The 27,520-nt window shown below is 44.7% G+C and overlaps 1 protein-coding gene across 1 annotated transcript in view; it reads right to left on the bottom strand.

The window, feature by feature from the left end:
- Positions 1 to 27,520, bottom strand: part of fam222aa (family with sequence similarity 222 member Aa) — a 53,562-nt gene that overhangs the window by 9,727 nt on the left and 16,315 nt on the right. Inside the window, exon 2 of the mRNA XM_049579182.1 lies at positions 14,676 to 14,818. Coding sequence (XP_049435139.1) covers positions 14,676 to 14,772 — 97 coding nt within the window. The 5' untranslated portion in view covers positions 14,773 to 14,818. The remainder of the gene's footprint in view (positions 1 to 14,675; positions 14,819 to 27,520) is intronic.

The following is a 27,520-nucleotide window of genomic DNA, read 5'->3' as shown; positions in this document are numbered from 1 at the left end:
ATTCCAGCTTCCTCAATAAAAAAGTTCCATGGTATAAATTTTATAGCAAAGTTGATTACAGTAAGTATGGCCACAAACCAGGGTGTAATTTAACTCTCATACATACACTGTGATACACTCTGTGTGTTTGATGTGTGCAGGGTCCCACATCTCTCTCCTCCAGAACAGTAAGTCTATAAGTGAGGACATGGAGGTTAAAGGAGAGAGTCTCTTTTTAGGCTGGCACTCTGCGACTTATTGGTTTAGACTGCAGTAGATCATAGCTATGAGCAGCAGCGTACAGATGGTGCTGGCTGATAAACACCCTCTGAGGCAGCCAGCACTGCCTCCTTTGTGTGAGCCCTCACCTTCTCATAAGGTAGGGGGTTTCCCGCACCTGTGCACACTCTCCAGTGTGGTCGTGCATGCAAAGACAATGCATGAAAACAGGGAAAAAAAGGCAAAAACATACACACGCACATCTGCAGTTGTGTGTCTGATTTGCCATCAGTGGAGCATGTTGTTATCCTCTGCTCAGCTCTCTCACATGAAATGTAGGGCAGGGACAACAACAGGTGCCTGTGCGGGCGACAGCCTGCAATGCCTCCTGGGCTAAATGCTTCACACTCGCTTCATTTCGACATGCGACAGCCTTGTAAGGATTAATTATTTCCCTGGGGATGGAAGAATATGGTTTTTCCCTTCCTGTGAGCAGGAGACTATGTGCACTCACAAGCACATGAAACAGCTTATAGTAAATGAACAGGGAAACCTGGGCTAGCACTGCTTTAACAATAAGCAGGAGGAAAAAAAAGTTTCATATGAAAGGAATGTAAACAAACCAAGCATATGATTGAACTGCATTGGAGATGAGATAAAAGCTCAGGCAAACACATGCATTAGTTCTGAGAGATCACGCGCCAGGGAGCGGAGATGGCAGGGAGGCAATTAATGGGCTGACCTTCGTCCTTAATCACCCAGTGCCTGGCACACAATGCCCATGTGTCAGAGCAGCACATCTCTAAATGCCACCCCTCATTAGCACGATGCACGTAGTGAGAGAGGCTATCTGTGCAGTGTTACACTCTCCAGCGGTCAGACAGAGATAGCAAAGCTGGGATAGGATAACATGGCAGCACAGAGCTGGACTGAGCTGCAGTAGGCCATGATATGATCTAGAAATCCCATTTCACTTGGAGGATGGGTACTCTCCTTTCTCTCCATTTTGATTGGCATGAAACTCCCCAAGCACAACGTCCTTGGTGTATCCAGTGCTGTCACTGTGATTGCATGTGTGCTTGTGTGTATGCACTCACGTGTGTGTGTGTGTGTGTGTGTGTGTGTGTGCGTGTGTGCGTGTGTGTGTGAGTGCGCGCGCGTGTGTTTGGTGAAAGGGGTACCCAATTCTGAACACTCAATTAACACTCCTTTAATTAGCCAGCAGTACATTTTGAATTCTGATGAACTAATTTTCTTGGTGTGAGGGTGGAGGAGGTGGTGGAGGGCTGGTAAAGATGAGGTCCACTGGGTACAAAACAGCAATAAAGAGGGAACTGGTTAGATTAGACTGTAAAAAATCCATTAAATTCTGTGCACTTCTTCCAAGTGAGAGGTCAAATTGTGTTGATCACAAGAAGCAAAGGCAGACAGAGAGAATATGAGAGCAGGGAGTTAGGTGAGGTGGAAAGAGAGGATGGGGGTGGGGGGTAGCAGGGGAGTGGAGAAAAAGGGAGAGGAGATAGGGAGTCAGAGGCTGTGCGAGAGTGCAGCACCAAATCCAGAGGACCATGAGAATGCTTTGCATTTTAATTAGAGGTTTAAATGAATAAGCAGAGGGAAAAGTCTGAGAGAACTGCCTGAAATGCCCTTGCTCCCATTTATTAGTGTTCCAAGTGTTCTAAAATTATGAGCAGGTTGGAGAAGTTTCTTCTTATTAGTGAAGAAAACGCTCCAACACATCAAAAAGCTGCTCGCCGTTTCCTCACTCACTCCTGCGAGCCCATATCCCTACTTACTGCATGCTTTGATCCCCCCTGACCATGTACACTGGTGAGCAGTGGGGAAAAAGTGCTTGTTTAAATGAAGGGAGAGGACCGTTTGGTTGAACTGCAATTAAGTTTTCACAGAACGACGAGTGCATAGTACACATTAACTTTGGCCAAACAAACAGAGCCGGCTGTGATGAGGTTAGGGCAAACAACAGGAGCGGAGATGAAAGAAAACATGGGGTCAGCTTCAGTCCAACATCAACCACGTTCACTGGGAGCCATTTCCCCCCTGAGAGGGACAGTGCCTGTTAAATGTGCGTGAGCCAAGAGGGCACATTAGCTGCTGTACTGATCATGTGTCCTATCAGCCTGCATGCAGCTATGCATGCTGGATCTCACTTTTTCAACTGTATTTTTTTGTGGGAGGATTGCACCCCACAAACGATTCTCACAGGATTGAAAGTGGGGATTCTTTAATTATGCCTTGTGCCTTTTCAGCCCTGTCTCCTGGAAATTACGTCTATATACACCTAATTCCTAATTTGGATTAGCAAACGCGTCTGAGGAAATGCCGAGTGAATTACGTTTTCCGTTAACATCTTTTCTTTTAACTGAAATCCTGATCTCTCCCTAACCTTTACCAAAGTGTTTTTGCTCAATTAATCTAACTGCTTACAGAAGTCTGGACACGAACCCGGGATCCTGTTGTCGCAGTCCTGCACTTTGTATGTCTGCCATAAACCATTATTATAACTGAATGTTGTCTTTAGGGCCTCCCCCTGAAAGTCGAAGATTCAAATCATTAATCGAATCCCCAGTGTATTTCTGGGGACATTCTGGTCCCCAGAAGTAGCTGCAGAGTAAGTGCTCCTTGTTTTCATGCTCCTCTTTGGTACAGGAAGCTGCAGACACAGACCCAGTGTGAGTCTGAGATGGAGACAGCTGCCTGAAGGAAGAGAGGCTTTGCCCGGTCAGACTCTGAGATAACGTTATCTTCTGATTTCTGCTGAGAAGAGGTAAATTCACAGCTCACGGCAACTTAATACGATACAGTCTCTGGCTTTTGATTGATGTCAGCAAAAAAATGTTGTTGCACATTTAGGATAGGTTGTTCACATAGTTAACACCCATGATCTTGGAGGCCTAAATTTGCTTGTTTACTATATCACATGAATGTCACTGTCACCCTCAACACCCCTCTGAACCCTGATCAGACTGTCAAACTTTAAATGGAAAAGAGGAACGAATAGTCAAATATTCAATTCCACTGACATAATTCATAAGTGTGTTTCATGTACTCAAAGAAACATTGTCTCTGAAGGTAATCTGGGCAGTGATTACACTGTCACCTCAACATAGTTATGAAAACATTTAGTAATATACAAACATAACTCAAAGAAGACAGGGTTGGTGTTTTAGAGCCATGGGCCAGCAGGATGTCTCTTTTTAGCCCCAAGTTTTGTATCACATTCCACCACTAATGGGCAGTTTGCCCTTGACCTGATTGTCATGGAGTTATTCAAATAATAATTCATGGCTTAAACAGTCTTCAATCCCTCATCTTGGGAAAATGTCTGCCCTGTCAAATCTGTTGCAGCCTAGAAAGGACAGCTTCAACAGCATTGTTCCATGGAGGAACCCTTGACCTGTGGCTATTGTTTAGCTCTTAGCAGATAGGATCAGGGTCTATGACATCCTCTCCCCACCTCCATTAGCTTGTTGTAAAAGGACGGGCAGGCGGGGGGAAGCCAGAGGCAGCTTCGCGTCCTGAACAATACCTGCCTTGTGCTAATGGAGGTGTCATCTGGCACAGGGCTGATTAGTCAGCGATTACAGCCAGGCCTCAATTGCCGTGACAACTGCTGCAAACACAATGGGCCCTGATAGAGCCAGCTGTTTGGTCCTCTGCAATTAACCCTGCATCTCACTCGTCTCCGGCAGTGCGCTGCCTCTAATTGACTATCGGGCACACAAAGCAGGGGCTGTCGGCCAGACCCCCTGGACATAGCCCCCCACCCCTCTGCCGAGGTAGAGATGATAATAATAGAGGCGTCCTGTGGACTCGGCCGCCAGTCAATCAAAGCCTCAGTGCCCCACAGGAGCTTCCTGAGGAGAGAGGGAGCAGAGGAAGCACATGTATGAGCCAGTGATCAACAGGGTACAGCAGCCTTGCAGGGGGCAGACATGTTGAATATGCCCTCAGCCGGAGTACTAATCAATTCAAGTGCACGTGAGGGGAAAGGGAACCCTGCTGCTTGCTTGATATCAGGAAAGCCATTTTTAGGAACACTCATCTCCCTCTGTTCATCTCAAGGTTGATTTTCTGTGCAACAACACAGCGAGAAAAAAAATCAAGGCAATTATTTGTCAGGCCTTTGCTATCTATAATTGCAAAGATAAAAATCAAACTGCAATGATTTCTCAGAGGATAGAGCTGTCTGAATTCAATGCTGCTTGTGTCATCATAATCATCAAACAAATGCATATTGTAAGACAGTGGAAACGAAAATGTGGTCTTCACCAAACTCCTATCTGTCTGCTCTTTAAATTCTCAGCATTTATTTGTGAGGATGCTGACTTATCAATAACAATTTAAACTCCTTAAACAAAAAAATCTGTATTTTGCAAAGTAAACAAACCTCATTTCACAGCTCCGCAGTGTTACGTTTGAATCAAATATCAGACACTAAATAACGGGAAAATAATTGAATCGAATGAATCACTGTGTAAATAAAATCAGTAGTTTGACAACATTTTTGAACAGGGGGTGCCATGCTGCAGTCACATATTGGGCTTTTAACCTGCCAACGTGTTTCACAAATAGCAAAGAGGATAATGAGAATGTTAAAGCAATCTGCACACTGATCCTTCACAGGCACGCAGACATGGCACAATGTCAAAAATGGATTTAATCATTAAAAGAGATTTAAAAAAAAAAAAAAAAAAAAAACTTGGACAAAACTCCCAAATCTAATCTTTCATTTCATTAAAACCAATCTCATCTAAGATTTAATCTATCTATTTCCTGCACAAGCAGATGGAAGAAATACCAAATTGGGAGCCTAATTTGGGCATCCTCCTCCCACAGACTGCAGCATGAGGTCATTTAGTTAGCCTGCAGTGAGGCAGTCCACGTGTGCATTAATACAGTACACTGAGACAGATAAGGTCCACAGGTACAGATAACACCATAGGAAGGAGCAGAGGAAAAACAAGATCCGTCTTTGTTTATCAATATTATAACCATTTTAAAGTTTCACACATACATGATGGACAATGTGTCCGATCAAAACAGCTAATTAGGTTTCTATTATAAAGGTTTCCTCCCAAGAAACCTGAAATATTATACCACCCGGACACGGTCATGTTTACATTTTCTCGTTAGAATTTATCTCCAAAGCCAGATGTTCCTGAATCAGCCATGAAAATTAATTAGCTGGTTTGATGTGGCAACCTCATGCTCCTTCCAGACAGACCTGGCTTTTATGAGCTGTAGGGGAAATTACTGAGAATTGATTGATCCTGAAGGACTCTTCTGTACACATGGCCTGGCAGACACACACACACACACACACACACACACACACACACACACGCAGAAACACACACTTGCAGATCCTGCTAACAACAGCTGATCTAAACATTTTACCCTCCAGTTGAACCTGACATCCTTTCTCTTTAGCAGTAACAACATCGATAACCATCAATCGTCCAAGTGCATTAATCTAAAGAAGCTCCATACATGTTCACTATTTCTACTTCTAAAAAGCAGGTGAATAAATGTGATTCTGAATTAAAACCAGGTTAAATTCCCCTCTATATATGTCTCTTGATGCTGCTCTCTCTCCTCTTCATCCTCTTCACCCCCTCTTTATATCTTCTGTCTCTTCTCTTGCTTCATCTCCCCCCGCTCTGTCTCTACATCCCCCTCTCTGTCTCTTCATCCCCCTCTCTGTCTCTTCAGTCTTCCTCTCTGAGTAAGTGAGTTTCATCTGGGGTGCTTGCCGGGCGAAATCACCTCAGGGCGAACACTTTATTATCTGTAGTCAAAGCGTCACCACAAATACCATTCTACACACACAAGTGTCACTTTCCATTTGTCTGCACTCTGGCTGCATTAGCGGAGCCTAGCCAGCCCAGAGCCTCGTCTCAAACACGCCCGGCAGAAGAAAACTAACAGCGTGGGAAAGCACTCGTCCTGCATTCCTACCCCATTAACACCACTGGCATCACCAGAGGAGACCTCCTGCCTCTCTCGGGATTTAAAACACTATCATCACTAAGCATTGTGAAGAAATATCATCTGAAAAGACAAAGAGATATTTACATCTTACAGTTTTTTATGTTATGTTTAACGCAAGCCGACAGCGTGCTTAAAAGAGCACTAACGGATTCCTGTTTAATTCAAAGCAGATCACTGCAAATGTTAATAACTGATGACCGAGCTGACTGTCCGGCAAAAACAACACCAGTGGGTAGTTTATGTCCTCTCTGAGCCACAGAGGAATGCAGGCCAGCAGCAGCCATGTCAGGCCTTTTGTGGGACACCCGTGCACCAAACAAACACAGAAACTGGGGCAACATGTTTACCTCACACTACACACTGCACTCCATAAACAAAATGGCCAAACAAAAAGAATGTTTGTTCCCATGACAGCAAAAAAAAAAAAAAGCATTTCAATTGAAAAATATCAACCCTGAATATTTCACGCTGTGAACAGAACCCCTCACAGCCACGACCTCATTTCAGGCACGACTTTCGCCAGGCTCTTTCCATTTGCAATAATTTATGGGCCCGGATGGGCAACATAATAGATTATAAATGGAAAAAATAACTATATTCATCACAAAACTGCTCTCTGTTTAATAATCAAGTCTGGCCAAAGGGCTTAGTGGAGAGCATGGTTCTGTATAGATGGGGGGACCTAGCCCCCGGTTTGTGGGCTGCCTGTGATGAGCCAGCCCTCGGGCCTGCCTGGGCCACCCTCATTGTGCATACAGCATGGTCTAGAAAGCAGAGCTTTATCAGCAAATACCCCGAGTCAGCACAAGCAGCGGGGTGGTTATGCGTTGCGACTGGCACACCAGCCGATATTGTCATGTGCGATTAGGCCTCTGCTCATGGGCCTGTGAACTCATTCCTATGGCATCAAAGTCAACCCCACCCCCCTACTCTCCTCCAGTTACATCCCTGCCTCTCTGCTGCCCTCTCCTCCTTCTCTAGGTTTTTCCATTTTACATTCAGCCCTGCCACTTCACAGTGGACCCTCACTGAACCTGTGGAAAGCGGTGCTCCAGTGCAGAGTCAGAATACAACAACAGGTCAGACTGGTTTTGATTTCCAAAGCAAATCTCTGCAGTTTAATTAACTCGGTCCACAAGGGTCATCCACAAGTTAGACATAGCCAATTCACCAAGAAGCAGACGGTGCCAGTTGTTTTGTCTCTGTACACCTCTCCAGATGACAAGGCTGATAGAGAGGAACAAAGGCTGGCTCACAGTACAAAGAAAGACAAACTGTGAGGCCAGTTATGGGGGAAAACATCAGAAAGAAGAAACAGAGATTAAACCATCCAGTGATGAGGCAGGGAGCAACACAGGACACGTAGCCAAGAAAGAAATACAACAAGCTAAAATCCTGACCTGAAAGATTTATGTCAGGCCCTCCCTGTCCTGTCTTTAGGAGAATATGCCATGCTGTGACACTATTTTCTCAAAGGGCTACATGTACAGCCAAGAGCAAGCAGCATTCACAGTCATGCACAAACTCAAATGGACAAAGCAACAACACAAACACACACACACAGGTATGGAGTAAGGGACCCCAGAGGTAGAGATTGTAAGCGCATACAGAGATAAGAAAAGGAACCAGTGCAGAGAGCAGAAAAGGAAGAAAAAAGGGAGAGAGTGGGAGTAAGAAGGAGAGATGAGGAGAGGCTGGAGGCGCCTGGGCAGGCCTGTCAGACTGGAGGAAGTGCTGGTGCGCAGGCCTGCAGGTAAATGGAAGAAGAAAGGCGCCTGCAGGCTGCCTGAGGCAAGCCTGGGCCCTTCTGTTCTATCATTTAGGAGACAAGTCCTCCACTGATTCCCAATTAATATTTAACACTGCACAGACAACAAGGCACTCGGCTGCAGTACACATGCCAACGAGAAGAGAGGAGAGGAGAGGAGAGGAGAGGAGAGGAGAGGAGAGGAGAGGAGAGGAGAGGAAAAAGGGATACATATATGGGTGCATTTTCAGTAAGATGAAAAAAGATTTTCAAGTCAATGGAGTTGTGGAGGCAGGGAATTAACGGAAGCAATGAGTTTTATTTTAAGTATTGCTTAAAGCTGAAATCTGTAATGTTTCTTAATTAACATACTCTCATTTTATTCATTTATTGGACTCCTGCACTGTGGTCAAACATAAAAACAGACAGAGCTTTCATCCCCTCATCAAGTAATGCTTTTCCTTTCATGTTACTTGGTACGTCGATAACATTTCAGTGCCTAGCAACATCAAAAAGCTAAAAACAACATTACAAAGTAGACACTTGCTGCTCCATGATGGAGCTGACAGATACAGGCCTGGCTTCCTCCAGGGTTAGAGTTAGCAAAAAGTGGTTGTTGGAAATCTGTTCAAAGGCCTGGAGCTCCAGTAAAAATGGTTTAGAGTTAGAACTGGCAGCCAGAGGTCAGCAATGAAAAAAATAAAAACACACCCTACCTCTGAAAATATAACCAAGCAAATGTGATTCAGCATTTGTTAAACCAAAAACGATGATGCAACCAAGGCATGTCAAGTTGGCCTTCATGAGAACGAGCCAGACAACAAGCAAACCACAGAAACTGTAGTAAAATGTCCCACAGGCGCGATGATTTCAACATTGTGCTGTGGTCACTTTGCACTCCCATGCTTTCTTAGCCAAACCCTTTGCAGTATTAGAGTGGACTGAAAAACCACAGCCAGGGTTGGTACTAAAATTTGGTGCAAGTTCATGACTGGTTCAGACCAAAGAAATCCACTGCCGCCGGCTCATTAGTTTCAATTCAACTCTTCATAGGAATTTTCCCAGCATAATGGCACTCTTTACTAGAGACCACCAGCAACAACACACTGATCAATATTTACCTTCTGTGAATTTCAGTCATGGCCAAGAGGTTAGAACATGTGGGCCAAGTTACTAAATTGAAAATTAACAGATGCAGCTGTGGTAGATGTAATTTATGTTACTTAAACTGCAAGCGAGGGTGTAACCCAGTGTGACCGCGAAGTTAATATTGCTGAATGTGCCCTTAAGACTTTTCTTTTAAGACTTTTTTGCATACTTATTAAACGACAAAACAACTTTATACAGTATTTGTTCAGCTGATTTTTGATTCATACTTTTAAATGTGCCGTAATCTCCTCATGAGTTGGATGGAGTGACTGGACAGAAATAGAGTAAAGGCTTGAATAAAAAGGTAATGAAACCTTTCTTCCTTCTTACACACTTTGTAAGTCAAAATGTTGGCCCGAAACAACACATTTATTCCGAGTTTTGTATTGAAGAGACCACTCAAAAACACTAGGAGTGTGCCAGGAGCGTGCAACACCTCCTGAACGCCTCTCATGGTCAGCCTGTGATGGGCTCAGCTCTGAGATGGCACAGGCTGTGTGTCATTTCCTGTGGGACAGCAAGGGACTGCGGACATTCTCTGTACCCTCGCTCACATCCCCCCAACCAACCCCCACTCTCTGGCAAGCGAAGACAGAGGGTGTCGGTGCCTTGCACCTGGGACGCCCAAATGCCAGCTCGGAGGCTTTGGAACCAGGAACCTGTTTTTCAACCCAAGTCCTGCTGTGACCAAAACTAAAGCAGAGCCCCTCTTCCTCGAGCTCACCTCCCAAGGCAATAAGATTGCTTCACCCCCCGTGTTCACAGCAGAAGGCAGAGGGCAGAGGGAAGGCATGGCTCTGTGGGACGCCACCAGCCGGAAATGATCCTCTGTGTGCCAGCGCTGAGACGCCAACATGACAGAAGAGCGAGTAGTATGCATGAGGTAAGACTGGTACAACCAATATCCCAGGGCTGTCCCTATGAAATAAAGTGAAACTCTATTAATACCCTGGATTTTGCAATATAGCGACATGATGAAGGTGTGAATGACATATTTCATGTGGCTATGCAAACCCAGTGATCCCCAAAATGAGATTGCATAAGTAGGCACCCAGGAGGACGCAGGCCATGGATAGCTGTCAATCACCTTTCACTATGAAAAATACCTCATGACCTCTGCTTCCCTGCTGCAGACTGTGGAATAATGACAGTCTCCGTGGGCACTCTGTGGAATTCCAAATGGGAGTTAGGAACGAGGTAGTTCAATCAGTGGGAAAAGGTCAAGTGCATGCAGATTCTCGCTCCCGAGCTCCATCTCCATTCCTTTTCCCCCAGTTCCACTTTATGCCCTCCACCTCCAGGGTACTGAGGCAATCAGGGGAAAGGTTGTTATTTCTGCTGCTGCTCATGACCACATTTAAATATTCAACTGAAAACGCTCCCCACATTTTTTTTTTCTTCCTCACATAACAGCCGTTGGAAAATCGCGATGCAATTTGATATGGCCAGCTAATTCGCCTGTTATGTCTCGCACTGCCTTAGACAACAGTGGAGGAGAGGTGGCTGGAGGTCATTACCTGAGCATGTTCCCTCTCACTGGCGCTGTGGCTTAGGAAGAGAAGCCGCTAAAAGCAAAGCAAACTAATGGCTCTGGCAGCTCCGCCTGCAGAGGCACAGGGCTATTAGGAAAACTACAATCCCCAGGTGAACCCCCATGTCATGTCCCGAGGCTGTGTGTGACATGGCCAGGTTGTCTCTGTCGATCAAGCCGGAAGAGGGCTGAACCTGGCCTGACATCGCATGAACCTGGGATACCAGGCCTTCTGGGAACTTCTCATCTACACCTGGCTGATTGGCACCTCAGGCCTCCTGGGTGGTGTCAGAGGGTTTCTGCTGCAGGTGTATGTGTGTGTACATGTGTGCACATCTCTGTTACAAGGAAACAGATTCTGAACTTCACGCTAGTTAAGTGGAGACATTCAGCTGGGGACAAAACTGGTTCTCTGAGTTTGATTTTACCACAGTTGCATTAATCATGATGTGAAATAGTTTCTGTCTCAATTAGGGTTACATAAGTCATTGCAATGCAACCAAAAGTATGCTGATTCACTATGTGTTTGCGTGCGTGTGTGTGTGTGTGTGTGTGTGTGTGTGTGTGTGTGTGTGTGTGTGTGTGTGTGTGATTGAGTTGCAGCCAGGCCCTGCTGGGGTTAGAGACACGAGGTAACACCCAGGTTTAACCCAAAGACTGATCCAATCATAGGACAAATATGGGAGGGGCAGCGAGCTGTGTGGTTAACGAGGGCTGAACCCACAGCGGGCCTCGATAAAGAGCACAAACGTGCACACCCAGTGTGACAATGGCATTCTCATAAAATGTCATGCCTGGCTCAAATGTAACCACTAAGTAATGAATACACAAACAAAAACCTCCTGAAATCTGAATAGATATCATTTTGGAAAATAGCCAGGCAGAAAAATCCCCATCAAGGAGTCAATTGAGGATTTCTGGACCTGTTATTCTTTCGCTGACATGTGGCAGAGTAATTGCTGTCTGGGCCAGGGAGGAGGTGGGTTAGCAGTGGGGGGTGCTGGGCTTCCTGTCCAGCCATCTCAGTGTTACTCATCACTGGACTGGAGCACCTCCCTCTCCTCTCCAGGAGCAGTTATGCTCACCCCTGCTCCCTGGACCTTCAGACCCACAGTGGAGGACAATGATCAAGGAGAGGGATGGGTAGCGAGGGAGGTCGCTGCTGGCCGAGGGTGGCCAGGGTCAGTGGCATCCATTCACCCCTCTCCCCTTGCAGGGCCTTTCTCTCTCATCTGTCTGGATGGGTGCCCTCTCTCTGGGGCACAACACGATGAGAGGCCCTGGCTCCACTGCCGTCTCTGCCTTTCATGTCTCCATCTAGGGCAGTGGTAGAGAGACGTGGAGGGGAGGACGGAGGAGGGGGCAAGCTACAAATGTCACCCATAAGGGGGGATTTAATTAAAAATGACAGGCGCTGGCGCTGGAGAGTGCAGCCACATATGCGCGGAATTTGGGCGCAGTGAAAGCAAGTGCCTATGATTTATAATTCAAGTAATGCTCTGCACTCCTTTTAATTCTACGGCCAAAGAAAAAAATATCAAAAGGCCGCCTCTGTGAGGCTAATCCAATATGATATTTTTAAGGGCAGGCGGTCAATGGCTTTTTGAAAAGCCAGCTTCTCTGTCTCCCTTTCTGCTTCTCTCTCTCCTCCACTTGTCTGTCTTTCCCCATCTCCCTCTGCCACTCCCTCCTTTCTCTCCCCTGCACTCCCCGCTCTACAGTACCTCACCCAACCCCCCCGAGTCCAGACACAGTGCGGGCTGTGATAATGGAAACATCCCGCTCTCCGCCTCCCGTTTCTCCCGCTAAGCTCTGTGCGCTTGGGGGAAATTGATTGTCTGGCGAGCCGATCTGAACGCTTCCAGCTGATGGTAGAGCCAGTTAAGTCCTTTTTTATTGAGGGTATGAGGGATTTTTAATGGGAGTCGCATCAATGATCTGTGCAGCCACTCGGCATCTGCATGCAGGGGCTTTTGCTAAAACCCTCCTCGCCCTCTCATCCAAAATGCTCTGCCACCCCACTCCTCAAACACACATGCACACACACACGCACACACACATACGCACTACTTTTGTGTAGGACAGCGGATGCAAATGACACAGCTCACCTCTACCTCGCTGCCAGGTAATCCCCCTCCTGTGCTCTCACTCACTCTGTCTCTTTGAGGGGTGTATTCTGGTATTCAGCCTCCTGTTGAGAGCCCAGGTCACCTTACCCACAACTCCCGTTCCACGTTGGCACAAACTGGGCCATGAACAATCAATCACAGGGACCTGCTCAGCGTGGTGACCTGAGTGTGCCCACTTCTGCAGCCAGACCCACTGTCTGCCTTTCTGCACCCCTTCTGGGCCTGGATGAACAATTGCCTTATTGAGGCCAAGAGCTGCACAGTGGTGGAAATCCAACACTTGCTCCCCCCTCCCCCTCCAAGGACAGAAAGGAGGCTATTATGTTCAAACATCCTCATTATGAACCTCAAGTCAGTCGCTGTGGTAGTCTTTCAATCAAAGGGTTTAACAGGTGGAGAAAGCGAGGGAGAGGGAGAGTCAGACAGAGAGGGTCAGTAAGAGGGAGGGCAAAGGGAAGACTGGAAACTGTTCTTTTTCTCTATTGATTTGAGTCCTGACTCCCACTGGCTGCTCCTCAATAAAGGACCCTGAGAGGAAGTGGGCTAATCCTGCGAAATTGGAAGGAGGGAATCGATTAAGACGACCGTTGAGGACTCCCTCTATTTCCCTCCCTTCCTCTCCATCTTTACCTTCTCTAATTCTATTTTGCGCAGTTCCTCTTTGTCCTCCCTTTCACTTCACCTCTCTCTGAAACCTAATTAGTGAGCCCGGTTGAACCCCACTCAGCTGAAGAGCTGCCCCTTCTAAATGCACTTGGAGCTCTGTTTATGTCTTGCACTCCGTCTCTGTTTCACACACATCTATACAGCTCCGTATGACACATCCATACAGAACAGTGAAAAAACAACTCCAGATTTGAGGACGGAGGCAGCGCCCAGTCACCTTGTTTGTGACTCTCGTCTCCCCTGTAGGAGGCAATTGGAGTGAGAGGATGTTGAGCTGAGAAGTAGCTAATTGGCCAGTGAGAAGCTGAGAAAGAACGCAGGCAGTGCTTTATTTCGTCGCCTTTCACTGGGCTGGTTACAGGCCTGATACAATGTCACACTGATGAAGAAGCACAGAACCTGCTATTCCCACTAAGCCTCTCTAAGCTGAGGTAAAAACTGGTAGGTTAGTGCTCCCCTGCTCTCCATCCGCCAGTCCTTTTAATCGGCTTGAGGTAGCTCGTAGGCCTGCCATGTAAACAAAGGCCACCAAAGGCTCTAGCAGCATTCAATAAGAAGGAAAGACCTTTCTTCCCCTCATCAGAAAACAGACTCTCACTGTAAAAGGCTTATCCAAAAGCTTCAACAAAATTAGGGAGAAATTCACCTTCCAGATGCCTGACTGCCGCAGCTCTCTCTAATCCCAAACTGGTTAGAACTAGTTTTGCCAGCTCTGTAACAGTTTTCAGTCCTGGCTCATCTCTGTCCCTTTACACCATTTTGTGAGTGGACAGAGGGTGGTGCTCGGGGAGCAAACAGAGCAGCTGTCATGCTTTACAGGCGGCCGGCACAGCCAGGGCCAGACACTGTAAATGTTTACAGACCCTCAGGGTCACCCAGGGCCAGTGAGGCACGTTAAACACTGTCTGTTCAGCCCTGTTGCCACGACTGCACAATCAGCACAGCTAAACAGGCCCCCCTCACAATGAGTAGCCAAACAACATGGCAATCCAAGGTCTAAGTGCAGAGCGAATGAAACTGTTTAGAATTCCTCAGAGTAGCGAGGGAACACAGTGACAAACAACAGAAACCGGAAAGTCTATTTTCCTTCACTTATTCACAGTTGGGGTTAACTATCCGTTTCCATCATTCACCATGACCGACAGATTAACTACAAACGACAAACACAAGCCTCTCTCATTCCTTAGCTTTGGGCAAGCTGAACCCCTGACCTCCATCACTCCCTGTCACTTTGTTCACTCACACTTCCGTCCAAGGGCTTGCGGGAGCTCCAGGGTCTTGCTGGCACACACCGGGTGCTGGGGTGGAGGGTTTTGCCTCCTCTGCAGACAGGCCAGCATGGCGAGGTGGGCACAGTACTACAGCCGGGGGAGTTCTGCGGCCAACCTGGAGCAGAAAAAGAGCAAGAAAAAGAGAAAGAGAGGAACGTTGAGTCAGTAAAGCAGGATGATTCGAGGTCAAAGCTCCATGGCCGTGTCCGGTAAGCCGGCAGGAGCTGGCTCTGGGCTAGATGGGCTAGGTTTCTCACCCAGGATTTAATTGGGGAAGAATGCCTACAGCTGCCTGCCCCTCAGCTCTGTGTGCTGAATGATAAACACACACCTGCACTGGGGCAGCACGGTTGACATGGGTTCAGAGCACAGTCCAGGCCAGTCACTCTGCAGCTTCAAACAGCACATCCACACAGCCATTCAACCGCATCTCCTGTCTATGAAACCATCCTCAAAACAAACACACAGGCACACACAGAAAGTAGCAGCACTCAGGCACATTCCTTCCAGGGCAGTGTGTACGTGGTGATTGATGGCGTTATCTATGGACAGCAAAAAAATGGTAATGCTGAGAAAACAGCAGTCTGTCTGCTACAACTTAACATGCAACAGCTCTGGGGGACTGTCAGGAAAGGCCTGGGGGACTGAGCGGTGTCTGGATGTATGTGTAGCTGTGTGTTGAACCGTATGGTTGCATGTGTGTATGTGTGTGTGTGAAATGCGATGGGTTGGGAGGGGGAGACTGCCAACCGTACATCAGGGCTAGTGACGGCACTAATCAATCTCCCTCTAGGCCATAAATCTCCAGCTCTACACTCCCCCTTTTCCCCACAGCCACCTTCACTCAGGAACAGGGAGGCAGTTGCTGCTAGTTTCCTCTCAAAAAGCCCATCACAGCCCCAGTGGAAACACAGGACACAGTTATTTATTTATATATATATATATATATATATATATATGAGAAAACCCACAGCTCCCTCACTGAGAACCCTCAACAATCGAGTAGAATGGTAGGTATCATTCATCAGCAACATACCAGTGTCACATAGGACAATGATGACTGATTACTTAGTCTTCTACTTGGATTATGTGCCAGATGAGAGCAGCTAAAGCAAACCATTTAGGTCCAGAAAGCGTTTTTATATGATAAGGATCGAGATTCACTCTTCTATAGCTCACTTACCAGATATTGTTTGGTTTCCAGGAAACAATGTGCTCTTACTGTACTGAATAAAAGCCCAGTCTCACCTAAAAGGCTTTGCTGTCTCCGTGTAAAGCATCGTGGCCTTAATCTTAGCTCTGCATGTGTTTGAGTCTTCTGTCCAAAATGCATCGATATGAAACACTATCGTTTCCATCTGGGCCGGTCTCCTCCCATATTAAAACAAAGAACAGAGGCAAATATTTCATCCGTGCTGTCAGCGCCAGCGTCTCCTGCCATGATGCGTGGCAGATTATTGAAAAATGATTTCTCATGCGCCTGTCACAGGCTTGTCCCCTGTTATTTATTTTCTCAGTGAATCACTAAATGAACATTTAGCCACCTGCCATCAGTCCATTACTTAGGTTTATAGATTATCATTTAAAGAAAGCAATTAGAATGATTACGAGATAAATTAATGGCAGTCCATAAAGGGCTGGCTCCTGTTTTTTCTCATTTCAGGAATAAAACAAAATACAGATCGTCAGTGAAATACATCAAAATATTAAACCGCTAACAGAAGCATTCAATCAAACTAACCTTTACAAATGACAATGTGTTCCTGCAATAGCTGATCAAGGTGGAAAGTAACTGTTTAAAAGTGAATTAAAAATTGCATCTTTACGGTGTATTTATGTGCAGTGTTGTGGAATCTTGGCAGTGTTGTTACAGATCACTAGTTACCCTGTTGAAAATGTAATAAGTAATATATATATATATACACAAATATGCAAAGGGCCCCACTACCTCTCCTACACAGGAGCAAGACACACAGACTCTGTGGTGCTTTGGCAACTTTTGTGGTTTTGTCCCTTTGACTCCTTGTGGTTGTTTTGTGCCGTTCCGTAATCGTTTGGATTTCTTTAAGGTAATTTTATGTCTTTTTTGGTCATTTTGTGTCCCCTTGTGGTTGTTTTGTATCTTTTTGGGGTTGTCTTTCCTGTTTTTGTTGTAATTTTATGTCTGTCTGCAGTTCCTTTGCATCTCTTTCTGGTCTTTTTGCGTTTCTTTGTGGTCCTTTTTTGTCTCTTCCTGGTTAATTTGAGTGACATTTTGCAGATTAAGGCCAGGCCAATAACTGTAACTGATTATAATTACATTTATTTTGTGATTTAACTACATGTAACTAGTAACTCCGGGGCCACCTCTATGTTTCCCGGGTTCTATGTTCCCCACTTAACCCTGCAAAAAAGGTTCTATGCTCCCCGCTTACACAAAAACCGCTTGGTTGAGCGGGAAACATAGAACCCAGGAAACATAGAACCTTTTTTGTGTAAGCGGGGAGCATAGAACCTTTTTTGCAGGGTTAAGTGGGGAACATAGAACCCTGGAAACATAGATACGCTCCCGTTACTCCCCCGCACTGAATGCTGGTGCTGAAAATGTTGAACAGAATCAAAGTATTCACATCCATTCAAGATGACTGTTACTGATACATCATCTGACCTTGAACAAGCTTTGGTTTGAGGAGAGGAGAAGACAAATTTCTTCTTGTAAGTTCACGTCCTGCTTAATGCATTGACTCATAAAATGCAGAGATAGCACCATTTAAAACATAAATTAAATCAAACCTGACTGGATTTTTATTAATAGGTGCATTTGTATAAACTTTAACAACCCTCCTTACACAGATGGCACGTAAAATGCTAAAGTATGGATTGAGAAACGAAGGAAGGAAGCATGATAGACAACCACAACACAATTTACTGCCTATAATTAAGGTTGAATGACTTTCCCGGTTTGAATAGTTAAAAGATTAGAAGCAGGTGTTACAGGAAAAAAGCATCACCCCTGCTAAGAATTCAGTCTCTCACTCATAAAAAAGATTTTTCAATAAAACATTTTTCACAAGACATTTAATTTGACCTCAGGCCCTGAGGCTGATGTAACACACTTAACATTCGAAGTCAAAAATGTGTATTTTTAAAACATGTCAGAGGCAGCACAAAACAACACTTTAAGCACAAACCTCACGGTGTGAAAATGCTGTTCGGAAAAAATGCTTATCCCTGATAAATGTAAGTAAATTAAATCTTTAGACTCCAAATTTCTTGTTAATTACACAGTTCACTCTCTCTTTCTGTCTCTCACTCTCTCTCTCTCACACACACACACACTCACACACAAACACACACATTGCAGATGGAAGAGAGGGGCCACTCTATTTCTCGCCAGGTGCTTGAGCAAAAAAGGTCGCTTGCAGTGCCATTTCCTCTCACACTCAGGCAGGCCTGGCCCAAACACACTGGCACTTTGAGCTCATTACTGGCTATTCACATAATCCTTTCTCTGTGTCTCTCTCTGTGAGGATACTAATTTCACAACCAGCCCATCCTCACAGCCCATTTGTTAAAAGATAGTGGTTGGGAGAGAGGGAAAAGGACACATGGTGTAGATTGAGACTAAAAGCTAGCCTTAACGGGGGGATACCTCCACAGTTTTCCCCTCTCTGAAATGAAAGACAATCGTGTAACTACCCTCCATTTTTCTCCATTTGCTGCTCACCAAATGTATTCTGAGGCATTATACTTCGCTGAAAGAGACCCACTTTTCTTCAATGCAATTTCAAGAACCAATTTTCTCCTATTATTGACTTTAAGAGCGAGGCAGAAGGAGCAAGTCTTTGGCTTGTTTGTCATGTCCCCCTTTCCCCCTCATCTCCTCCTATTAGGTTATTGTGCTACTTAGCAGATGTCTATCAGAGGCAGGAAATTATCTCCAAACCAAAAAACCTCTGTGACCCATCATCCAGCTGCCCTAAAAACAGCCCGCCATGCCCAGGTCAGTCCCAGTGAAGGTGCTGGTGTGAGCACACACACACTCTCACTGCCCTCTACACAGTGTTCGAAAAACCACACTTTACTCACTCATCAAATCCACTCACAGGTCTCCTATTACACCAGTGCGGGGATATCTCAAAAGCCAGGATGTCTATCGGCGCTTTCCCGTTCTGCTAACGCTGCTGCGGGGTTTGCAATGGGGGCGGAAGATCAGTCCCATGAGATGAGGGAATAAGCCGGAATCAAGAGGCGGTGGGCTTGGCAGAGGGCTATTTCTAAGTTAAAAGGTTCTTAAACTGCAGAGGAGATCAGAGGAGATGGCTCCCCTTGCCCAAAGCTGTCTGCCCAGATAAGCATACTGCCAAGTGCGGGGTGTTACAGGGTGGTCATGGGTGAATAAACGGAGTGTATGTGTGTGTTTTGAGCTACACGTTTCCGCTGAAAGAAAGAGTTGAAGCAGCTGATACTGGCTGGGTATAGAACCTCAATACTTTTTGGTATATGGGCTGAAATGTTTCTGAGTATCAGACACTGTACCTTAAGAAGGCACTGAATGTTTGGTCAGACTGGTCAGAATTCTTGCACGGCTGCTTGTGTTAAGACAACATTAAACATTTGTGAACTCTGGCTTCTTTTGTTAAATGAAAACTGGGTTTTGCAAAAAAAAAAAAAAATCCTCCCAGTATCCTGAAAATTATGGAAATATCAGACGTACCCAAAGATTGATGTCCAGTGTCAAGCAGCATGCCCTAAACTAGTGTTGTCACAATACTGAAATTCCTAACTACAATACAATAACCTAAAAAAGTTCAATATTCTAAACCAATTTCGATACCACAGGAGAAAACTGCCATTAAGGGCATAAAATTATTATTTTTTTTAAATTAAAAGATAAATATAACGAGCCTATAACAACACAATAAAAACTTTTTTCCTCTTGGTTAGTAGCAGAAAACAGCAGAACAACTTTGGTAAACATTAACAATAAGCAAAACTTTGTTAAAATAATGAAAACAATATTCCTGTGATTGTGCGCACATTCAAAAGCCTCTGAAAGTTCACACATTCAAAATGCAATTAAGTGCAAGTAAAACACAAAACAAAACCATGCAGCAAAATTCTATATGCAATCAGAGCGAATGAGATGAGTGCCAAGACAGAGCCATGGTATATATGGACATGTAGCATGTCTGACTACTATACAGAAAACCGAATTTGACCACCCATTACAACCCGTAACTTAAGGTCACCTATTTATTAATTTTCTGAACGCTAACAAAACTGTAACCATAGTTACCATAACCATAATCTTTACATACTGTAGCTGACATGCACAGATACAAGAATTTTAACATGTAAGCATTAGATGTTAAAAAGGGAGAAATGCCAGCACTCTCAAATGTCCTTTTACTAAAAGGACATTTGAGAGTGCTGGCGTTTTTCCCTTTTTCACTGTTTTTGGCCGTGCACCTTACGAGTGTATTTATTTTGAGAGTGCTTGCTTGTTCCTGCATGATTTTAAGCATTAGATGCTAAACACAGCAAAAAAAATGGCATAAATGCTGTAATTTGGGATCAAAAATGTCCAATGTCCAATGTTTTTGTTATCTGGTAATAATGGTGTTACAAACCATGTCATCGATATTGAAACTTCAGCATTGTATTAGCATTAGTAGCAAAAGAAAACCATTCCCAGCCATAGTTAATATTATCCATCAGTGATTTTTACAAAAGGCCAATCACCAAACTTCTGTTGAGGTTTGACTGTCTCATTTCCACCACATAGTTCGACTCAATTAGATCCAACTCAACTGAATTTTGGTACCAGGTCCTTTTCGTTTTCCACTGTGGATAGTTCCCCCTCAGTGTAGTTGGGATAGCAAGCTGGTCGCCACAGCGAGGCAACACTCAACACACAACAATGCAACACTTGCTATATCCTTTCATTGGCAAAGATGTCTGCACTTCCTTGTTTGTACAGTGTAGATGCCATAAATAAACAATAATATTCATTGATATATATAATGAACTGCCTGTTTTCAACCTTTTGCTGTTTGCTGTCCAAACGCATCTTTGCTTAGAGGCAAATCCAGTAGCAGCAGCCCTTCATAGGTCAGGTGTATGCAGTGGCCTAACCTGGACCCCTGTAGGGGGCACTGGGGATCCTCCTCTGGCATTTTTTGGTTTTACATTCAAAGTGCAGTACAACAAAATTCCCCTCATGAATCAATATATATGAATCGGTATCAATATCATTGCTATGGACAATGGCTTGGCTATTTAAAGGTGGTGGGTTTGTGCAGGAAGTCCCGTGTTGTGGAAGTGACAATTTTCTTTGACCAATCTGTGGTCTGCAGTATTTTAACTCCACCTTCTAATATTGGCTCAATTCCCTTGGAACCTCAACCAAGGTTCCAGAAAAAAAGTACCTGGTACTATCCACAACTTTTGCTAATAGAAAACCAAGAAAGGTCGGGTCAGGTTGAGTATAGCCGTCCTGTACCATACAGTAGAAACTCAGCATTGGTGAAAGTGTCTCCAGTAAAGCTCCCCCTCCCAGTGGAGGACCAGCCATGGTCCGGGAGCCTGGCAGACAGCCTCCACAATGAGCAGAGGCGGGGCTTCGACCTAATTGAATGGTGACCCTGCCGTCTCACTGTGGGACGCCCCATGCAGTGCTTTTAACAAGCTGCTGTGTCTCCCCTCTTAATAAGCCCAAACAAGTTAATCCAATCGACACACTCAAACCCTTTCTTTTTCTTTAACAAGGCACTGCCTCTACCCCCTTAATCCCCGGCTCCCCCTTCTCCGTCACCATACCGTCACATGAATGGAGGGAGAGTGAAAGGCTCCATTAGGAAGGACTGGCAGTAAACCCCTTCAGCTCGGCACTTTTCACACATCCGCACTAAATAATTTGCACTCATACTGTATATTCAAAACACACACACACTAATGCTCGCATGTGCCTGATATAAAACTGGTCTACTTGGACGTTGCACACAATGAGAGGGTTATGTTCGCCGACCCTGATCCACACACCAACAACAAAACAACACACAAACAAAAATTCTGAGGGGACGTTTGCCGACAGGCACGCACTCTGGGACATAAAAAAGGCATTGTTAACAAACCCCCCCAGCTCCACAAACAAGAGCCACTGATTCCCTAACAATACAAGCCCCTGGATGCACTCACCCACCAGCTCTGCACAACCTCACACCAGCACAATAAATAACCTGCACAACAAAAGGCCATTGTGTGTAAAAGCCTACAGTTTAGGCATTATTGCCATGATATACAGCGTTGGAATAACATATTGGCAGCCAATTCTTATATATACGATGCAGCATGTCACTGTTTTAGGGGCTTATACAGCCTCGTATGCTGTGCAGCTGTATTTATGAGAGGTTTCTCTGCAGATGAAGGGCATCTTGGCAAAAACACTCAGCTGTTAGCTTTCTATATTCCAGTCAGCTTCAATAGCTTCACCCATGGGATGAAGGGTGAGGAATGTCTGGCAGTCCAATAGCAGCGAGTCGTCTGTCATCTCTAATCAAAACACGCCTGCCTAGACTAATGTCAACCCTGTAATAGCAATGAGGACTAATTGACTTCACAGCCAACTGCTGCATCTTTGTGCTGGTTTCATTAATGGTAAATAACAGGCTCAGGAGGCGGCGAGCCTTCATGACTGTGTGGCAACCACATTCAAAATGTAGAAAATGCAAAGAGCTGAAGTCAAATTGAGATGAATGAAATTTAGATTCAGATTCATACAGAGACAGTGTAAACCTGTGAACCAGGGTGGATGGATGTGTTACAAATACTGGGATGAGGACTGCTGAAAAATCTTAAGAGTATAAATTTTCAACCTGAGCAGTATTCTGAGGGTAAAATTTAAACCTGTCAGGTAGTACTTAAATAGCACGGCAGTTTCACCAATCAAATAGTTTTGATAGATACAAGCCTTCAGGTGGTTATGTTGGACTGGGCTCTGCCAGTTCTAGTGAGCAAGACGGGATCCCTTCTGCAGTCCAGCTCACATGGTTCTGTCTGCTCTTGGCTCCTGCACCACAGATTCATAACATACTCTGCTTCCTTGTGTGATTTTGAAATATAAAAAAGTCTCCACACATTTCACACATCGTAGCAGGCTTATTCCTCTACTACCATGGCTACCCAGGAAAACACTGCAATCGTAGGAAACAACCAGAGATGGCAAGTCTCTGATGTATTACATGTGCAGCTTTTGGTAGAGTTTACCACAGGAGCAGTTATGTAAGTCTCTGCATACTGCTCTTTTTTACACCTACACTATAGGGGAGCAGTGCACAGGGGCATGCAGCAAGCTAAGCCCTGATCAGCTTGACCTTGACATCACTTGATCACATGTGAAGTGCCCTGAGCATCTATGTGAGAGTGCACGGAAATGTTTCCTGACCTGAGAGCTAATTCACAGGCCATAGTAACAGCAGGTGAACATTTTTACCAAGCATATTCTTGCTGCCTATAAGATCACGATCAGAGTGTCGCTAAGAGATGTTTATGTGTCGTACTACAGACCTGACAGAGGAGGAAAATGTCAAGATTACAAAGAAGAACAAGACTGCAGAAACTGGTAGAGAAGACTCTGAACTGAGAAATATTCACAGTAAAAATAAGCATGGAAAACAATTTAAATGAAACCAACTTTAAACTCATTAAGCTTGAAGCTCAACAACACTATGCAGTAACAAAAACAGTGTGACAAGAGTCTAAATGCGCAATAATACATCACAAGGAATTTAATTGTTCATTTGTAGCTTTAAAAAGCAGCAGACATTTCATCGCGTTTAGAAAAATTAAAACTGAGCAAAGAGCAATGAGATGTAAAACATCGCTACAACAAAATAATCATGGGTCATAACTGACATTGTCTATCCGATTTTAAAAGCTGTGTGTCCTGTCCATGCCTGCAATCCCATGCTGGGAGAGTCCCCTCGGTAAAAATCGGTTGGTTCCCGGCACAGTATAACCAAGGTGCTCTTACAACATGACTGAGCCTCTGTGCTCCTGTTGATGCCAGCGAGGGACTTTGAGCAATGAGAGCGTGGCTTAAGATTGTCAGACAAACCACAGGGGAAACACATCCTCTTCTCCTCTTATTGCCTCAGCCTTTGTTGCATTGTTTTGCGAGGCAGCAGCATCAGTTGTCATGTAATACCACTTTCACACAGAAGCCCTGCAATGTTGTGACACATTGAACAGATGCCGAGGGTAGCTGCGGAGTTTATGCTGAACTGTTGATCGCAGGTACACCGGAGGACTTCTGTTGAGAAAATACCTCCGCAAAGGATCATTTAAAGTCTGGGTAAAGCAAAAATAAATATGTATTATGCAGTTGTCACACCACAGAAAAATGTGTCACTGATCACCCAGACAAATTTGAATGGATGAAGAAATCACAAAGTAGATGAAATTGGGTATCACAATCGTAAAAAAAAATCTGCTCTGAGATGCTGGGGGGCGTGTCTACTGAAAAAGCTGAAATGAAGAACAAGCTATTGCAAAGCGACAGACTCTTGTTCGCAGGTATCTTGCTAGCACAAAGCACACAATTAGCACTTGCTGACGGGTAGGTAAGTCGAAAGTCTAAGTCTAAAGACTGAAAGTTACATAAATGACGGCTAATTTGAGACAGAGAACAGAGATGTTTAATCATATATTTTAATAAACTGGAGAAGCTAAGAGAGCTTGTTGAATATAGCAAACTCACCACTCACACACAAGGTAAACAAAATGACACTGATGCTATGCACTCTAACATTAGGTTTTTTGTATATATAAAAGGACAGCTCCAGTGGATTCTGGATTTCTGACCATCACTGCTCGCTCCTGCAATGCGTGTTCTATTTCCGTCCATTCCCGCGGTTTGCGTGTCTGCCCCCGCCTGTACTCATGGCCTTGGGTGCTTTGGGTGCTCGGTAAGGACTGATTACATATGTACAGGATACGACAGTCAGTTAGAGTCGGTGAGGGTTTAACGTAGTTACATATGCACAGATCCAAACGTTAATCACATTCTGTGTCATGTTTTCAGGTAAATAACACCCTAGAAATTGTTATTGTTACTTATTTAATTATCTTTCGCAGAATAAAAGATGAATGAAACCCAAGGTTGGTTCTTAGCTGAAGCCAAAAAAAATAGCAGGTTCTCCTAAACCTGAAGTGCAAACCGTGATGACATCAGCGGGTGTGTCATATTCTACAGGTTGGAAAGAGAGGATGGAGGATGCAACAATGGAGAAGTCAAGTGAGAAATCGTAGGGAGGAACAGAGCATGCAGTGGTGTAGTTGGTTCTTTCCTGTTTTTTTGGTGAAAACAAATGTCTGTATTAACAGAATAATAGTTGATGACACATTCTTGATTACAATGGTTCTGATAAACGTGGGCTGGTTTGCTAGAGAGCACCAAGGTTTCAAGAATCCTGAATGGAAGCAGTTTAAGAACCAGAGCTAACGTGGTGGGAAAAGGGTAAAGGAGGGCCAGTAAAGAGACCTGTTGTATTCAATAAATTGTGGAACCAGCAGTTTATTTTTTGACACTGTCTGCTCCTACCTGCAGCAAAGTTAAAACCGCCTGCTCAGGCAAGATTTGTGTCAGGTCCCACATAACCTGCGGGGTCCCAAACCAAATGCAGTGCTCTCTTACAGTGCATCATCAAGCCATGATTTCAGGCCCACCCAAAAAGTTCTGGACACATAAACAGTGACAAACAGTTCAATGGTTAACGTAACTCCACAATGCACAGCTACACAGCTACACAGCAGGTCAGAGTCTCTTCACATTTTCTGTCTAATGTCTTTCGAAAGAATTCTCTGATTTCCTTTACCCGGGCTGGAAATTAAATCTGGCTGCATTAAAAGCTAAAAATCACTCTAAAAAAACAGATTTGTGCTGCAGATGCAACCTCACAAAGCAGAACTTCCGAACATAAATCACAAACCCTCCACACTAACTTCAGCCAAATGTGAAAAATGAGCTGTGCTTTCTTGGTTTTCATGCTAGGATTTATATTTTCCTCACTAAACCTTATTACACACCATTTGTAAAGCATTGTTGATATTGCAAAATTTCTTATCCCAATGTGACACAATCCTTTATTGTCTCAGACAGGTCCATTCACGGCTTAACACAACAACAATAAAACAAGGGTTCTTTTTTCTCCCTCTACCCATCCTATGGTGGCTCACTTGAATATTCAAACAGTGTTCATTGTCTTTTTGTGTTGTGTTCATTGTTTGTTGTGCTGTCATTCCTCAGCTTGGCTCCTGAACTTCAAAGAAAGGCTTATGTCAATTTATGATGAAATGGAGTGAGCAGGCGAGAGAAAAGAGGGAGAGAGAGGGGAGGGGGGGGGAACCTTCACGCAAAATGGCCCTGCCTCAAAATGTATGCTTATTAATGGGTGTTCAATAAATCAATGGAATATAATTAAATTCAAACAATGTGATTTCGGCTCTCACTTGCCGAAGCCTGACTCCAAACATCGCTCTCTGCAGGGCCTAAGGTGACCCCAATTCCCATGGTCCAAAGGACGACTACGCCGTCTTTCACTGGAGGGTGTCATAGATCCAATAGTCACTCATGCATAACATTAGTGTGTTGTGAAGCCCACAAGGCAATCAAATAGTGCACCGTTGAAATGTTGACACTGATCTCATTTGATATATTTGAAGTGTGACAAAGCCATTTTTGCTCTGCTGGATATTACGGACTATAAAAGAGAGGATGACACAAGTGCTCACAGCTAAGCTTGCTGGGAAAAGGAAGCAGGCTTTTTTTCCCTCCTCATTGCAGTTTCTGTCGCTGAGACTCAGCAGCCTTTCCCTTTACTCCATAATGTGTGCTATCCAGCTGTTGTCATCCTGCTCCTTCCCAAAGCCAGCCCTGACCATGCCAGCAGAGGGAATCCAATTGGACAGAGTGGGAGGTGAGTCTGCGGTTGGTAATCACCTGCTGGCTAAAGGCACAGATGGCACAAACACCAGCAAGATGTTGTCGTGCAGCAGCAATCCAAGAAGTCTTTCTGACAGGCCGACAGACAAACACAGAAACCTGAGAAACCCACAGCGAGCTGAAGAATCGCAGCATGCAGATTTGATGCAGAAACCTGGCAAGCTGGCAGCCAGCGAGCTACCTGAGGTGCGAAGAGTTAAAGCATCGATCTCCTGTTTTCACAGGCAAGGTCTTGGTGTCACTGCTCAATGATTGGGGAAAGTGAAAAAAATGGGCAGGTTGTAATGATTTAAAATGGTAGACGCTTTCCATGACAAAAGCAACCCGATAAGGGCTCGCGTTATCAGCAAGTTTGACCAGCCACGGAGAGAATTGAGAAGCGAGGTCATCACGGAGATAACAGCATATGTGCAGACTGATTATCTTTTCCTCTCTCAAGGATTTTTGATACATTTCGTCGCTCCTGTGATTTATTTGTTAGACCAAAGACTCGCCTCTGTTTCAGGTCTCAGAACTACACTTCAAGGAGAACACGGCTGGTCTCCACCTGTTAAGATTTACTCTTGAGCTGCCGTGACTTTAAATCTTCTGACACACTGGCGACAGTCAATTTAAGTTTCCAGCGGGATTAACAGAAGATATATGCTGATACATTTAACCACAACGGTTTGAGTGAGCGTGCAACTGTCACTGAAATCAGGTGCAGAGCCTGTTAGCTTTTCTCTCTCTGCTCCAGATGAAGGAAGTTGGACGGAGTCATTTAGTTTATTGATGTTGCTAGCAGAGATTTTTTATGGTAGTCAAGGCTCCCAACACATCAAACATATCAGAGTA

The sequence above is a fragment of the Epinephelus fuscoguttatus genome, linkage group LG6, assembly GCF_011397635.1.
Source record: "Epinephelus fuscoguttatus linkage group LG6, E.fuscoguttatus.final_Chr_v1".
In the NCBI taxonomy this organism is placed as follows: domain Eukaryota; kingdom Metazoa; phylum Chordata; class Actinopteri; order Perciformes; family Serranidae; genus Epinephelus; species Epinephelus fuscoguttatus.
This window is presented reverse-complemented; position numbering and strand designations above follow the sequence as displayed.